Source organism: Tiliqua scincoides, chromosome 1 (assembly GCF_035046505.1).
Source record: "Tiliqua scincoides isolate rTilSci1 chromosome 1, rTilSci1.hap2, whole genome shotgun sequence".
NCBI lineage: Eukaryota > Metazoa > Chordata > Lepidosauria > Squamata > Scincidae > Tiliqua > Tiliqua scincoides.
In genome coordinates, this window is record NC_089821.1 from 288,194,056 (window position 1) to 288,212,049 (window position 17,994).

The window sequence follows — 17,994 nt, forward strand, 5'->3', positions numbered from 1 at the left end:
TTTTTACCATGTGCATGGCTGATCACAATTCATTTTAATTGGCACAAATCTTGCTTTCATGAGAATTTTAACTTGCTTAGAAGAAGAGATACCATTGACATATAAATCTCATAATTAGACATGATTAGCTATCATAAAAAGTTTTAGGCCATCTTCTGATATTTACTGTCTGTGGATTTTTCTGTGTTCTGCACAATTTCTAGGCAATCAGTGAGATAAACAATTCTTTTTACATGACGGCAAAAGTAGTTACTGAACTAAGGATAATTCATTTTTTCTTCTGCCAATGCAACGCACATGTATATTGCTTCTATTCAATGCCAACCCAAGGGTAGACTGCTCCTGAGGCACAGAAAATTCACCAGTGCTGCCATCCCTCACTGCTGCCACACTTCCTGTTTTACTGAAAGGGACTGCACGAGGAAGGACCGAAGTAACGAGGTAGTGAACTGGATCAGTGCCTCACAATCCACTTCCTAGGGGTCAGAGCAGCTCCTGTGCAGGCTGGAGGGAGGTAACAGCAGAAGACTTAGGTTTGAAGACATCCTGTTCACCATACCTTGCAACCCTTTACTCAGTGCAAGCCATGTTGTTCATATCAACCATGGGCTGGTTCCTTCTTTTACACCTCCCTAATTTCTGCCTCATTCCTGGTTGCAGTGCATTTCAAGTGGAATACTTGTTGTTGGCAACCTTCAGTCTCGAGAGACTATGGTATCGCGCTCTGAAAGGTGGTTTTGGAACATCGTCTAGTGTGGCTGAAAAGGCCAATTCGGGAGTGACAATCCCTTCCACACTGGGAGCAAGTGCAGTCTGTCCCTGGTCTGTCTCCCTGGCTATGGGCCTTCCTTCTTTGCCTCTTTGCCTCAGACTGTTGGCCAAGTGTCTCTTCAAACTGGGAAAGGCCATGCTTCACAGCCTGCCTCCAAGCGGGCCGCTCAGAGGCCAGGGTTTCCCACCTGTTGAGGTCCACTCCTAAGGCCTTCAGATCCCTCTTGCAGATGTCCTTGTATCGCAGCTGTGGTCTACCTGTAGGGCGCTTTCCTTGCACGAGTTCTCCATAGAGGAGATCCTTTGGGATCCGGCCATCATCCATTCTCATGACATGACTGAGCCAACGCAGGCATCTCTGTTTCAGCAGTGCATACATGCTAGGGATTCCAGCACGTTCCAGGACTGTGTTGTTTGGAACTTTGTCCTGCCAGGTGATGCCGAGAATGCGTCGGAGGTAGCGCATGTGGAAAGCGTTCAGTTTCCTCTCCTGTTGTGAGCGAAGAGTCCATGACTCGCTGCAGTACAGAAGTGTACTCAGGATGCAAGCTCTGTAGACCTGGATCTTGGTATGTTCCATCAGCTTCTTGTTGGACCAGACTCTCTTTGTGAGTCTGGAAAACGTGGTAGCTGCTTTACTGATGCGCTTGTTTAGTTCGGTATCGAGAGAAAGAGTGTCAGAGATCGTTGAGCCAAGGTACACAAAGTCATGGACAACCTCCAGTTCATGCACAGAGATTGTAATGCAGGGAGGTGAGTCCACATCCTGAACCATGACCTGTGTTTTCTTCAGGCTGATCGTCAGTCCAAAATCTTGGCAGGCCTTGCTAAAACGATCCATGAGCTGCTGGAGATCTTTGGCAGAGTGGGTAGTGACAGCTGCATCGTCGGCAAAGAGGAAGTCACGCAGACATTTCAGCTGGACTTTGGACTTTGCTCTCAGTCTGGAGAGGTTGAAGAGCTTTCCATCTGATCTGGTCCGGAGATAGATGCTTTCTGTTGCGGTTCCAAAGGCATGCTTCAGCAGGACAGCGAAGAAAATCCCAAACAAGGTTGGTGCAAGAACACAGCCCTGCTTCACGCCGCTTCGGATGTCAAAGAGGTCTGATGTGGAGACATCGAAGACAACAGTGCCCTTCATGTCCTTGTGGAAGGATCGGATGATGCTGAGGAGCCTGGGTGGACATCCAATCTTGGGGAGAATCTTGAAGAGGCCATCCCTGCTGACCAGGTCGAAGGCCTTCGTGAGATCTATGAAGGCTATAAAGAGTGGCTGTCGCTGTTCCCTGCATTTCTCCTGCAGTTGTCTAAGGGACAATGTCTAAGTTGTCTAAGTGGAATACTAATTACTCAGAAAGGAGTGCAGTGCAACTCCTGGATCTCTTTTTCATTTTAAAGATGGACATGTCGCCCTTCAGTATAAATGCTTCCAGGATGGCCCACAAAGGCAACCTGTTCATTCCTTTGTATTCAGAAACACAGCAGGTAGCAAAGCCAAGGAGTTTTAGCTACTTGCTAAGAAAAATCATAACCAAACTGCATGTTAGCAGAATCACAGACCTGTTGCAGCTGAAAACACTGAGCAGCCTCTTGTCAAATTCCACCCTTTATCTCTACAATATAATCACCTTGTGTCCTCCTGATATCAGTTACACAGTCCATTTACTCAGCACCCCTGCTCCGTATCATGGGCTGTCAAAGGCAAAGTGGGGGGTGGAGAATGCTCCAAGTAAAGATATTGGGACATGAGGTTACAACAGTGTGGTTGGTAGGAATGCATGAAGGGGCTTTCTGAATTGTGACACCCATCCTGTGGACATCCCTACCGCTAGAGATTCACATGGTCTCCTCCCTGCTAAGTTTGCCAACTTGCAAAAACCTTTTCTTTTTAAGGCTGGCTTTCGGTCTGAACGTTGGATGACTCCGCTGGTTCTCTTTCTTGGTAGAACTTTGGGAATTGAACTTTTACCTGCCACTCATTTGATTGGCTTTCAACTCAGTGCCTTGTGGCTGTGGCTTAATTTCTGTTTGTTAGCAGCTTCAGGCGGTTCAGGTGCAGACTAAAAAGCTGGGACACAAATGCTCTTAACATGTATTTACTAAATAATAAGTAATAAGCTGAGCTACACATTACGTAGGAGGAAGAGAGGAAGCAGACTTGGCACAGTCACTTTCAGTGGCAGAGCCATTCTTCTGATAGCATGGGGCACTGCTCTGTAGTCTGCGGAACTGAACTCCCTCCTGCCTACTAGACAAAAGCAGGGTTGGTCTGTTGGCTTCATCATCAACTCACCTTTCTTCTCTTGGTAAACCTCATCCAAAAGTTGCTCCTGCTTTGCGATTTGACCTAGAAGAGTTTGGCACTGGGTCTCTTTGTTCAAGGTCAGGTGTTTCAGCTGCTCTCGGCTCTGCTGGAGTTGACGCCGTAGCTTCTTTTCCTTGGTTTCTCTCTCCCTCACTTCTTCACACAACCACTGAAGTTTGGTCTAGAAGAAAAAACATATGTGTATGTTTCAAAGGAGACCAGGGGGCAGAGGTGTCAACCTGATCTTTACTGGTAGGGTGCCACCAAACAGACACCGACTTTTTCAGGTCACTGTCAAAGAAATCTCTATTGGCAGTGGAACCCACAAAAGAGTGTCCCAGCTGATCTCAGGGGGTCTTATGACACCCACTGCTGGCGGTGGGGCTGAAGAGCTGGTGGTGCGGCGAATAGGATTGGGCTCATAGACTGGGTAAGTTAATGTTCAGGCATATACTGGCCCATGGTCTGACTTTTTCAATGAAGGAAACTCTGTCCTTGAATGGTTGGACAAACTGGACAGTGATATTTGATCTAGTTTAATTGTTATATAAATTCATGTATTATATGCCATACACTAAACAAATAAATAAAATGTTCAGGTCATAAAAAAGAAAGAAAAAATTTCTAGATATGATAAATGACATTGTCCTAGAAGAGTAAGCCTTGAAACTGAGCAGAAGGGCAGCAACCTTAATCATAATCCTAAGTGACATCCAGGCCCTTCCTAGTTCAAGATGTGAGTGCTACTGATGTGACAGGAAGTCACCAGTTGTTGACCAGTTTAAAATAGGGGTAATTAGAACGTTTCAAAGAACAGCTAACACAGACACATTTGACTTCAAAAATTAGGACCTCAGAAATGAGGGGACTAATAAAAAAGAAGCCGAAAGGGAAAGTCAAGACAGTTTCCAGAGTGCATGGAGCTTATTTAAAACCATAATAACAGAAGCTCAACTAGAATGTATACCACTAAGCAGGAAAGGCATCTGCCAGGTCCCGGAGGCTGCCAGCATAGTTTACAAGTAAAGTCAAGGAATAAATAAAAGGCAAGGAGGCTTCTTTCAGAAAATGGAAGTCTTTCCCAAATGAGAGCAAAAGGGAACACAAACTCCAGCAAAATAAATGTACGCAGATAATAAGGGATATATAAAAAAAAAAGAATAGGAGTGTGTAGCTAAAAATATCAAGGGAGACAAAAAGCAGGAAACTGCACAGAGGCCACAAGATAAGCATGATGGCCATTAGCCTGGATGGCTTTAAAAAGGGATTGGACACATTCCTGGAGGACAGATCTATTAAAGGCTGCTAGTCATGATGGCTACGTGCTACCTCTAGGTACAGCAGCAGCAGGCCTCCAAACACCAGTTTCAGGAGAGCAATGGCAGGAGAGAAGTCTGCCTTCCCACTCCTGTTGAGGGGCTTGCCAGAGGCAGCTGGTGAACAGGGAAACTGGATACTGGACTGGATACTGGCCTGTTTCAGCAGGGCTTTTCTGATTTTTTTATAAGGCTCTAATCCAAGTAGTTTTAAATACATGGTTTTTAAATCTAAAGCTGCTTCCATGACCATTTTAATGTGCTCAAGTGATTTCAGCTGATCAAACCATATTTTACAATCATTGGCATAAGAAAAAAGGCCACTGTGCTGCACAACCTTGCTCAAGAATAAATCCCACACTTAAAACTGGGACTTCTTCTGAAAGTGTGACAAAAATTGGTGTACAGTTATGACCGAAAGACAGAGCTGCAAACCAGGACTTATCTGTATTGAATTTAGCTTCTGCCATGACTTCTCACTAGCCAAAAGAAGTCCCTCCCTCTCAGCCTCTGCTGCAATATGGGGAGAGTACTACTTACCTTACAGGATCATCACCAGAACAAGATCAAGATAACACTTGTGAAGTGCTTTGCACATTCAGAAAGCACAATATAAATTCTGATCTGTGGACACCCAGTTTCTATATTTGGAAACCTGACATTAGCTTCCTTCAACAAAAAGCAAAGGAAAAACAAGCAAACAAAAAAACCCCTAAAAACTAAGTTATCTTTAATCATTCTTTTCAAGTGGCATCTGTATGGGTTGAAGTGTTGTCTTCTGAAAGGGGAAACCCTTTCAAAGCAATATACTGTGCACTCATGGAGCTTATGGCCTGGAGTTTTTCAAACAGCCGTCCTCCTAACCACAACTGCGTCTGAAACTGAGAGGAGTTTCAAAACACAGCGTGAGATGGCATGAAGGGCTACTGTTCAAAAGGTAAAACATAAAGCATAAACATTCTTCGAAACAGGAAGATGCTAAGTGCTAGAAAAGAAAATTTGTTCAAGCCCAGGCACAAGCGAAAAGGTTTCTATATTCTTAACACAGAATCCAGCCACAAGTGTAAAGGGCTAATCTACACATTTTTAATAAATGGGACTGTATCGCTTCCAACTACAAGTGGAAAATGACATATCCTTCCTCACAAACAAAATCCTTGGCCCATGGAAAGTTACTATGTCAGGCAGAAGCATTTCAGTCTAGCTTTCTGACAACTCGAAAGGAACACACATCTTCATCTGAAACAATACATTTCCCTACATATAGCATATTACGAAACACACATGGATACAGCTCATCCCACAAAGACCTGTTTGGCCTCCCTGCGTGCTTTCCAATTTACCGCAAAGAGTGTACAATGTGTGATTAATTGTTCTGTGGGCAATATATCTATGAACCAACTGCAAGCAAATATTTTTTTTAAGACGGCCAGATGCAGATGGTACACATCATAGTTCCCCAGAAATAACAACGGACCCTTAATGTCTTCAGTCTGTTTGCAAGTATAAATTCCACAGTGAAGGCCAGCACTGCCATGTCATTCTACTTTCATCTTTTAGTCACATAAGAATTTCTGACAAGAAAATGCTGTAACTAAAGCTAATGCCCATGTAACAACTTTTAAGCCTGTGCAAATGCTTCCACACATACTCCAAGTTCTTTCACACACACACACCCATCTGTTTGTAGTTCTTCATGCTTAATTGGAGGCTGCTCCCAAATTCCCTTGAGGCCTCGTGTAACTTGTGGAGGATGCAGGGGGCTGCTTTTAGGAAAGGGCACTTCAGAAGCTTCACTGCACACGTACAGCTCACCACGCAGCACTCTGAAGTGCTGCCAATGTCTTTGGGCTCTTTAAAGCGTTCATCAGTAACTGCAGAGAACTCAGGCAGTGAGAGAAGTGGTGCAGACAGCCATATTTCTTTCAAACCAATTATTAAGACTGCTTGGTTTTTTTGGGTGCAAATGTGAAGAACTGTAGTATTTCTAAAGACCCCTTCATTTCAAGAGACTCACCTACTAATAACTAAAAGAACTCAATTGGCAGATTTATGAATCAATTACTATATGCCCTCTGAAAGGTCCTCTTGATACTTGCTGCCTGGGATTTTGGCATCAACAATCTGATGAGGGAGTCTGTTTCCTCTATACCCTTGTCCTCCAATTCAAACTCTTATCTCCACTATTTATAGTGATATTCACTCTTGATCCATGTGCATTACAAACTAGCCCATCAATAACTCCAGGCAATCTTGCTAGCAAACAAATGCAATTTCGCCAGACTCAGTTGGTCAGCTTTTCTTCCCCTCATTGTGACCCTAATATACTATAAGGATTAGCCCTGTCTCATGAAGTATAAAGAGCCTTTCAGATCCTGGGGAACTAAATACTGTTAAAAGATACAAGATAAAAAGTTGCTTATAAAGTTACCAAGGTAAAACACAATGGTTAGAATTTACCTGTCACCTGTTTGATCTTATTAAGCCAAGAAAAAGTAATCAAAGCTTATGGGCACAACATGCCCTATTCCCTACATCTCTTAAGATGCATATCCAAGGACAAAGAAGCTCAAGACTTTTGCGAACAGGAGATAAAGGGGAACTCTTAAAAAAGAAACTTTGTTAAATATTTGGCCCCATGCAGACATAATGCTGTCTGATCCTGATCTCCTGATAGTGGTTAGCAAAATGGAAGTGCCCTATGCACTCATCCCTCACATGTGACAACTCTTGGGACCTATCCCAGACTTGGGCTAAGTCTACACCAGTTTGACTCCAATGATGGTTCCAATCCTACGGAACAATAAGTCTACAAGAAGATTTAGGGCTGAAGGGCATCTGGAAAATAAGTCCCACTCCCAGAAGACTGCTCTAGTGAGTACAGTCTTTCTCTCCTCAGGTCAGGGGATAAGGACCAGAGTTCAGGAGAACTTCTGCTGCCACCCTTTTATCTTGCTGCAGCAGCCAAAAGATCTGAGGCCCCAGGACATCTGCTGAAGCAAGCCCCACTACCAGCAGATCACTACAGCAAGAGAACCTCTCTCTCCCTGGCCAGGGGACAAGGACCAAAGTTCAGCCTACAGGAGGAACTTCTGCTGATGAACTACAGCTTGCTGCAGCAGCCAGTGGCCCTGCTGACAGCATGTGCTATGGGAGAGCAGTAAAGGATGACAGCTTGTCTCCATCCTTGGAAAAGAGCTTGAGTTGAACTCTGGGCCAAGTGAATCCACTCCTTTACTTCCTTGACACATCTCTACCTGGCAACTTGTAATGGGGGTCGTTTCCCTATTCAGTTTATATGAGATGGGAGATGAACAATGTAAGTGGAACAACGCAAGTGGATGTGCATTTACTATCCCTTGAGAAATTAATGGTTTTGGTGAAAAACCTGGAAGAGTATTTGAGGACAGAGATATATACCTTGCTAGGAGTATAACACTTTTTGTATGGACTTTGTCACCAGTAATATGCTTGGGTTGTAATCCTTTATAAATTAAATGGCTAAGCACTAAGCACTTGAAAGGTTTTGGCAGCTGATTGCATTAGCTACTTTACTGAGAAAAGCACTTTAGCACTAGACACCTTACTTTCAAATGAATTTTTATAAGAAGTTAATTTGGAAGGATTTAAGTTAATTAATCAGCATATAATTAGCATACAAAATAAGGAGTGAATGAGTTGAATGCATGAATGAAAGCCACAGAGAGGCACAAACAGATAACATCTTATTTAATAAGTATGGGTACCAGAAAAGTGAAAACAAAAGAGAGTCAACAGAAAGAACAGGCACACATTAACATTACAGAGCCTGAAAGAAATGCTGGTGGCAGAATTTAAGAAATAAGAGCATATGGAAAAAAGTTAAATCAGAAAGAAACAAGGTAGCAAAGTGATTAAGAAGATCAAGAGCAAAAGGTGGTAAAAAAGTAGAAGAGCAAATTAAACCTTTTTTGCCCAGCCCACATTTGTTCCCTGTAGCGTATATGACACATTGGGCAGAAATGGCTTAAAGCTGAGACTAAGTAGCTGCTTAAAATATTGAAGAGAACGAACAGACATTAGAGACATTTAAAATAAAATAGGTGGAATCAGAAAATCATGTGCAACATGCAGAAGTTTTGAGGATAAGCGATAGAGGCAAAGAAGCTCAAATTTGATTTGGTTTGGTAAAGAAAAAAAAAACTGTGATTCTTGACACTGGAGATACTGAAGGACTTGCTGCCTAACAGCTTCCCATGAAGAGAACATAACTTTCTTACCAGTGTAAGAACTGCAGATAAGAATAAATCCTCTATACCTGGGGAATTTCATTTAATGTTTATATTACCATAAATCTGAATGGATAATTATCAAAGGGCGCAATCCTACCCTGCTCTGGAACAGGCAAGTCAGGAGGCTTGCGCTGAATCCGGAGCAGGATAGGGACCAAAAGCAGCTCAGAGGCAAGGGGAATCTTTTGCCCTTACCTCTGGGCAAGGCGCCTTTGCTCCTATGGGTCTCCCTGGACTCGCACCAAGTCCAAGGAGAGCAAAGCAGCTTCAAGCCACTCTGATCTCTCTGGGAGTTGGGATCCGACATAACTGCCGGATCCCAGCACCGCCTCCCACTCCCCTCCCACCCACCCCAGCGCCACCCATTACCTGCCCCCCAGGAACACCTCCCTCCTGCCTCCTCCCCACCCCCTCCCCGTCAACCTCAGAGCTTTGAATCAGCCCAGCCGGGCTGACGCAAGGCTTAGCGCCTCCATTGGTGCAGAGGCTTGTTCCAGCCTCTGCAGGTTGGCGTGTCACTGCAGGGACTGGGATGTACTCACCAGTCCCTGCAGTAGCTTGTCAGGGGTGTGGGGAGACCTGCGTGAGCATCTGTAGGGCTCCCCAGCCTTCTAAAATTGAAAGTGGAGTGATCACGATCCACTAACTGTTTTGGGGAGGCAGAGCACAATCGCTCCACTTTCACTTTTGGAATGTTGGGGAGCCCTGCAGACGCTTGCGCGGGGCTCCCTGCACCCCTGACAGGCTGCTGCAGGGACTGGTGAGTGAATCCCTGGGGAGTGAACCTGGGGATCGCATTGTTGCCTTCCCTTTGCCGCCCCCCCCCTAAAGGGGGCAAAGGCCAGGGTTATCAGGCTGGGGTATTGTGATGCCCCAGTTTGAATAGCTCTGTGTTGGAGCAAGGATCTATGCAAATCATGCTCCAACTGTAATACTGTGGAAACAAAACAATAAAAATGGGAAAGTGTAATGGAAATTAAATGCTTTCATATTCCAAAACCAAGAAATTTGTAATGAATTAGAAACAGAAATGCCAAATCCTTTTCGGTATAATGTAAATCAACGCTCACACTAGGCAATCTTGTGGGATGTCTTTAAAGCACACATAAGGAGAGTTTCTATAAATAAAACCTTGGAACAGGAAAAAAGAATAATGGGTGAGAAGTTATTGATTACACAGACAGAACAATTAGAAGCAGAACATAACAAGGGGGTAATTTTGGATAAATTGGCAACGATTCATCAACAACTGGAATGAAAAAAGAATTACAAAGTTGGAGAATTCATAGAATTGTACATGATAACATTACTTTGAAAATAGGATCAAATCGGAAAGTGTCATCTGGGATGATAATAGTATAGCATTCAAAAAGTTGATAGCAGTTAAATGTGAAGATAGAGAAATGGTTACTACATCTGAAATTAGGTATTAATTTGTGACATTTTATTAAAAATTATACAGCTCACAGGAACCATAAGTAGAGAATATACTAACTCTTCTTGTTAGGTTAAAATTCCTAAGATAATTTAGGCACATATAAACCTGTTAGAAACATTTGTAACAGAAGAAGACATTAAAAACATTATACAGGTTGAGTCTCATTACTCACATGGGTTCTGTTCCAAGAACTCAGTGGATGGCAAAAAATGCACTATAGCAAATCAATTTAAAAAACAAAGTCTCTTTGCTCTGGTGATTGAAAAACAGTCTTGTTGACCTTTTGAAATGCACACAGAGGCAATCAGTTTCTTTCCAGGGGCTTAGGTTTCACTAGGAGGTATGGATCCCTCCCTTCACCAGGAGCCCCAGGGAGAGGGAAAGAATGAAGGTGATAATCGCTGCCATTTGGCCTTCTTTCATGTGCTCAGGGGGAAGGGAGGAGTGAAGCTGGAGAGATAATGATTGATGGATTGTCAGCTGGCTGTCCTCTCCAGCTGGCATTATTAAAGGACTGTTTTCCTTTAATTTAAAGGGTACTTCTCATCATGTGAGGACAGAAAAATCTGTGGGTAATTACCACAAACACTCGCCTATAAGTCAACCCCACAGATAAGTTGAGGGCAGGTTTTCAGTCAACAATCACGGAATTTTCTATGACCCTTGGATAAGTCGGGGTTAAACTTAGGGGGGTGTCTGACTATATTTTGTCTGATTTTACCCAAGGCCAGATTCTGAAAAATAACCTACCGCTAATTGTTACCTAAGAACTATAGTCACTAATTTATTAAAAACATAGTAAAAGATCATAAGATACATTTTTATTCTTTTTAAATTCTGGTCTTCACCACCTTTTTGTAAACACTATCAGAGTAAGTGCGCTGTAAACTACAAACCAGTAGAACAGTGGTTCCCAACCTGGTATTCATGTACTCCCAGGGACACTCAACAGGACCTTTAGGGGTACTTGAAAAAGAATGGCATAATGCAGGTCATGCTCCAGAATGCCTTGCAAAGACCAGCAAGGCAGGAAGGGAGGTAGCTAGCTGGCTGTGAAAGCCCCACCAATAGCTAGTTTTTGGTCATCAATTCATCTATGAACCAGTGATTGAAAACCAGCACAGTAAAAAGGCTGAAACGTAATATGGAAAGTGATCAATCACCCAGAATTTCTCAGCACACTTCTGGTGCAAAACAGTGCAAAGGCAGAGTCTTCTGTTCTTCAAACAGATGAAAAGAGAAAAATATGTGATGAATACATGAAGTCTGGGTTTTCATATGGGGGAGATGAGGGCTTGTATTATTAATTACAAACATTTTGCTAATAGGAAGGGTACAATTTATAGAAATGGGCTGCCAAGAGATATGCCAGTGAAAGAGGTTGAACCATGAATCAAATCCCCCTTTAAGGTGTCTGGTGTGTTCAGCCAGAAGCTCTACATACAACATACAACCCATAACACATAACTGGGAGTGTGCAATTCAATTCACAGCAGAGAGATGCAGCAGCATATATTTGCAACCCTTTTTACTCAGAAGTAGACCCACTGCTTTCCATGGGAGTTATTCTTAAGTAATGGTGCATTGAATTGTAGCCTGGGACTTTGCTTCAAATGAGAAGGAGGAGCCCATCCTGGTGTGATGAATACATGAAGTCTGGGTTTTCATAGAGAGGAGATGGGGGCTTGTATTATTACAAACATTTTGCTAATATGAAGGGTACAATTTATGGAAATGGGCTGCAAAGGGATATGCAAGTGAAAAAGGTTGGGAACCACTGCAGGAGATCCAGGAATCAAATCCACCTTTAAGGTGGACATGAGGAGAACCATGAATCAAAGACACCTTTAAGGTGTCTGGTGTGTTAAGCCAGAAGCTCTACATACAACCCATAACACATAACTGAGAGTGTGCAATTCAATTCACAGCAGAGAGATGCAGCTGCATATATTTGCAGCCCTTTTTACTCAGAAGCAGACCCACTGCTTTCCATGGGTGTTATTCTTAAGTAAGGGTGCCTGGGAAGGAGGGTCCCATCCTGGTGTTTCAAAAAACAGACCTGCTTTGCAAGCATTTGCCAAGCAGAACCAGAACCAGGCTGCAGTAGAAGTCTGGTCTAGAGGGTAGAGCCTCCATTTGCCTGAAGATAACATCCACAAGGTCGCCAGTTTGAAGCCACCGGCATCATGCGACCTTGAAGCAGCTGACAAGCTGAAGCCGAGCGATTCCATCTGCTCTGAGCGTGGGAGGATGGAAGCCAGAATGTGAAACCAGATCAGAGTGAAACACCTGGACTGTTGTGGTTCTTGAAAGATTGAACCTTCTTTCAATTGTAAAAATCCCTACGGGGATTTAATCAGCCTGCCTATGTAAACCGCCTTGAATAAAGTCTTGAATAAAGACCAAGAAAGGCGGTATATAAATACCTGTATTATTATTATTATTATTATTATTATTATTATTATTATTATTATTATTATTAGAAGGAAGGAAATTAAAAGCTTAACTTTGGCTGGAATTTCCCAGTTGCCGTAGAAACTATCTCTGCCCTGCCTGCCTGCCGCTTAGGAAATGAAACTGTTCAGAGTGGAAAGGCTCTGCCTTCTGATTGACCCGGAGATCAGTCGAAGTGAGAACTGGAGCTTGATTACTTGGCAGAAATTTCACATACTATATGTGAGTATCTACGGTAGGTTATACCTGTAATCACTTGCATGACTGTCTCTCTGCAACAGTAAAAAGCAGTTTATTAAATTGTGATTTTAAAGGGGTGCATTTTTCCCCTTCTCCAGGGATCAGCACATTCCTTTTCATTTGCAGGAGCCATTCGTGTTGAGTCAAATCAGGCTGGATCTGTATTCAGTCTTGAGTAATAAATCTCTAGGTCTGAATGGCACCCCAGTGGAATTCTTAAAAAAAAAAAAATTCCACATAAAACTAATAGAACATTGTGTTAGGATATGAATGAATGCATGTTCCAGTAAAATATGCCATTATCTTGACAAGGCTCAAGAGTCACATTAATTTCCACACCCGATAAAGACCTGAAAATGCTAGTCATACAGGTCCAACCCCCAGTTAAATCAGGATCTAAACAATTAGTTCACAGTATTAGCCAGAGGACTGGGCAAGGTAATTTCTAATTCTATTCAAGATGATCAAATGGGATTTATGTCTGGACAGATATCATCTTTAGATGTTAAGCAATTAGAAGATTTCAGCTGCAATCCTACACACGCTTACCTGGGAGTAAATCTCATTTTGGGATTGAACAGATTTCTGGAGGAAAAGTCCATCGTAGGTTACAAGCCATGATGCAAGCTCCTGATTTTAGGCTACCCCAGAAAGCCAAATGCAAGGAATGGACATCTCTTATCTTATGTGCTCTCAGAGGCATCTGGTGGGCCATTGTGAGATACAGGAAGCTGGACTAAATGGGCGTTTGGCCCTCTGATCCAGTGAGCTCTTCTTATGTTCTTAACACAAGAGGATTAACTTTTGAGTTGACATGCATAGGGTTGTACTGATAACCTACAAAATGGAAATAGCTTAATAATCAATTTGGGGCTCTTTTTTTTTTTTTTTTAAGATACTGAGAAGGCCTTTGACAGGGTTGAGTAAGACTACTTGAGAACTACCTTTGAAGGCTTTGAATTTAAAAGACATTTAAGACCTAAGTAAAAATTATATACAGAAAGCCACGAGAAATCTTATGGTTAATGGAAGCACTTCAGAAGCATCTCAGAAATGCATTTCAGCATTTCAATTTATTACAATTTATTACAACCCTCTGGGTTGTCACCACCTCTATTTGCATTAATCACTGAGTCACTGCAATTGCTTTAAGAGAAGAGGAAATTAAGGGAGCACCACTGGGATGTTTTGAGTTGAAATTGTGTCTATATGCAGAAGATGTTGCTATTGTAGCTCAAGATTCAGAGCAAATACTCCAGATGTTGTTTAGGATTCTCAGTCAATGTAGTATGATCTTCCATTATAAATCACTTCTAGCAAATACCATTAAATGTCATAATAACAAAATTAGTATGAGAATTTCAGATTAAGAAATGCAACTAAGTCTTAGCATAACATTAAAAATCGGTATTCACCTTTGTTTCTGCCAGCCAGCGATGAGGGTCATTCTGTATTCCAGGAGTAACTGATATTGCCTAAATTACATTTAAAAATAATAAATAAATACAGACTCATACATAAAAAAAGAAAAAAGAAATATATTCAGGAGTCCCCTGGTATCCATGGGGGGATCAGTTCCTGCTGCTGCTGCAGATACCAAAAACTGCAGATAGCAGCAAACCCTACTTAATTCCCCCCTTCGCACTCATAACTCACCACTCTTCTTTGCAAATACTTTGCAAAAGGGAGATTTTTTAAGAAGCTAGACTGTAGCTGCTAGAGGAACACTACATGAGGTTATAGTGAGAAAGTTAATAGGAAATCCTCTAGCACAGCGGTTCTCAAACTCTCCAGGAGTTTGAGAACCATGATAAGTCTTTGTGGGTTTCGTGATCACAACCCAAAAGTGGGTCACAATTGCATTTTTTCAGTATTCTGAGGTGCAGGAAGTCCTACAGATGGGTTCACAGGGCTCCCTGCACACCCCAGAGACCAGCTCAAACAGAGGTATTAAAAGAAAAACCCCTCTGTCCCAGGCGATGGCACAATCTAGGAGATTACGTCACCACAATCCCCCTGCCCCACCCTTTAAGGGGGCAGAGACTGGGCTTTTCGGGCTGGTGGGTCACAACTCACCAGTTTAAGAACCATTGGTCTAGCAGCTATGAGTCTAGGTTCTCACTCTCTGCTTCCTGTTCCAAAGCAAAAGGAAGAAAAATCTCCCTTTTGCAAAGAAAAGTCATGAGCAAAACGGGGGGAGGGGGAATTTGAGAACCGCAGGTAAGTGAAACCATGGATATGGAACCTGAAAATACAGAAGGATGTCTGTATTAACTATATTAACTATATTAACTATAGTTAAAGGAAAAATTCAAAAGCAATTTTGTGAATTTTTGTTTCAGTTTCAGGACTATAAAATATGGTGTAACACCAGTGGTTCCCAAAGTGTGCATCACGACGCCCTGGGGCATTGCAAGGCAGTTGCCATGACATCAAGGGCTGCCCACTGCCCTGGCAGGGAGACCATGGCATGTACCTCCAAGCTGCAGCAGGAGGCTCAGCTCAGCTTGCAGAGCTGCAGCATGGGAAAACCATGCACTGTGAAAAGCCCTCTCGCCTGGCCTGACTCTCTTACCACTTGGCACGACGACCAATCCCAGAAGTGTGTGGCCAGTGATGTCATCGCATGATGCATTTCGCATCACTGCCACTCACTTCCGAGTTCTGAGGGTGTCACACCCCTGGTACGTTTACGCTGGCGTAATACACGTAATAGGAATAAGAACTATCTTTTTTATAATATATGTCGTGTTTTTCTCCTAAATAAAAATTAAATATGAAAAAGAAATTTCAAATCTTAATTTTTAAAGCAGCTGGCTGAGTCTAACTCAAAGTAAAAAGCTGCCATCTTTGTTAAAAACTTGTCACATGACATAAAAGGGGACCACATGCAACATAAAGGGGATTAGGGCTATAACCCCCAGTTTCTAAATATGAATATCATTCAGGGGAAACCAGTAAAAATGTAAATGCAGAACAGTAAACTATGTTTTTCTCCCCAGTCAAAATGATACAGTTTATGATCTGGGAGGTAAAGACATTCTGGCCAGGAAGAGGTTGTCATTAATTACAGAGACAGACTAGCAATTAATGCAACTGCTTCGGGTGATGGCATATATCCTAGTTCACATAAATAGCAGATGAGGTGCTAAAACTGTTCCTGGACAGTATCAATATATAGTACAGGCAGGCAGATCATAGGACTGAATACTCAACTACATAATAAAAATTTCCTGCACGTAGAAAACATGATGTTAGGAAAAGGTTTTCTAGCTTAGTCCACTCCTTGCTATGCTAGATTTTCTATGCAAATAACTTTTTTCCCCCATGGTCAGTATTTCAGTTTGCCACTGAAATCTCAATCTGAGAACAGTTTTACCCCTTTACCTGCTGTTTCTATGAATGCCTAAGATTATGCATTGGTTCTCCCATTACATGGTGGATAATCAACAGAAATGCAAAAAATGGAAAGTGTCATTTTTAAAAAGAAAATTATCAAGGACCACACCTAACCTTCTACTTCAAGAATTGTTTGTAACAAGGGTTCATCCAACATCCATGCACAAGATTATCCTATAGCAGGGTTATCACTGAATTAACAAGGGGGAAAAAATTAGGCCAACTAAAAACTCATTATTACTTTCAATTTCTCCACCAAATCTCTAGAGAAGACTTCGCAAGCTGCATCAATTTCATTTCCTATCATAGACAGGATGGATTCCTGTTCAGTTTGAAGGCGACAGAGTGCATCTTGAAGCTGTAATCTGTCTTCCTCTATCCTCTTTACGTGATCATCTTCACTGTTTATTCTTTTATTCTAAAGCAAGAATGAAAAAAGACAAAAGGTTTATGATCAAATAGTTATAGTGCCCTGTCTCTTCAGTGTTAACAAGCTGTACTTCTAAAACCAAAAGAAACCATAATGCACACACTTTTTATGTGTGCATTTTATTAATGCTTTTTAGGTAAAAAAAATTAAAAGGAGAAATAGACCTTGCTTCTTACTTGTCATAAGTTTTAAGTGAACATATAACAGCACAGAAAAAAAACATAATCACAATTGATGAGATGTGCCTCAAGGTTAGACTCACATCACTGTAACTTAACTGAAGGAGAAAAAAAATACTTTTTCAACTGCCACATCAACAAAACAAGGTAAAGGGGGAAGGTGGCAAACCTCTCTGTGCCATATTCGACAGGTTTGTTCTGCCTCACTTCAGAAAAACAAAGGCGGTGTCAGAGCTGAAAGTTCTTTCTGAAGGAACAATTCAGTTGCCAGAAGTCTTGATTCAGCTTTCACCACCTGAAAGTTCTCCGCAAACTGCAGACAGCAGAACTCTGCTTCTGGAATTAGCGATTCTGATTGATCATTTGTTCAGGCAGTTGAAGGCACACCACCAGGAATATATAAGCCTCACCAAATCCAAACCCCCTTCCTGGGCTTGATCTACCTGCACAGATTAACATGAACTTGCGCCAGTTATATCACTTACCCTGGGGCAAGGGGACAAATGTCCAGCACCATTCCATCACCATACAGGTTTTTAGGTAGTATTGGGCTTCTCATCCTGAACAGCTGCTGTGATTCAGTCCAAAGAACACAACAGCACAGAACCAACCACATTTCTTTTTCACGAAAGGTAATATTTTGATCTGGTAAAAATGGCATACGAGTTCTCATGTTCTCTCTTTAATAACGCCCCCAGAGCAAGACAATTCATCAGAATGACTGTCATCAGAAAGTGCAATGCCAAACACTGCTTGGTTATGATAGTGACTGCAAGGTACCAGCAGGACTTTACTTCCAAGCCAAAACTTTTAAGCAACATTTCATTGTTTAATGGGCTAGAGAACAACAGAAAAATCATACGCAATTTCCTATGGGATGCTATCTATGTACTCCTGCTAAATAGCAAAGAGGCACTTTTTCAAGTGGTGCTCATCTGATATTCAGCAGGCAGAGTTACTGTCCCTCTTCACCCTGCCACAGTGTCTTTTGTAGTGGCTATTTGCTGGTGTTTCTCCCATATCTTTTTAGATTGTAAATTCTTTTGTGACAGGGAACCATTTAGTTAATTTTTCTCTGTAAACAGCTTTGTTGAAAAGTGGTATATAAACATTCTTAATAAATCATCATCCCAAAATACTTCACTTCATAAAATGAACCTACATTTTAAGAAAATAGGGTAGAGTAGTGGT

The 17,994-nt window shown here is 42.1% G+C and overlaps 1 protein-coding gene across 4 annotated transcripts in view; it reads right to left on the reverse strand.

Moving 5' to 3' along the window:
• Positions 1–17,994, reverse strand: part of CEP128 (centrosomal protein 128) — a 226,961-nt gene that overhangs the window by 122,970 nt on the left and 85,997 nt on the right. For all 4 annotated transcript variants that reach the window (XM_066612122.1, XM_066612120.1, XM_066612121.1 and 1 more), the window contains 3 exons: positions 16,436–16,612; positions 14,211–14,270; positions 3,065–3,257 (listed from right to left, as the gene is read on the reverse strand). In XM_066612122.1, the coding sequence (XP_066468219.1) occupies positions 3,065–3,257; positions 14,211–14,270; positions 16,436–16,612 (430 nt within the window). The remainder of the gene's footprint in view (positions 1–3,064; positions 3,258–14,210; positions 14,271–16,435; positions 16,613–17,994) is intronic.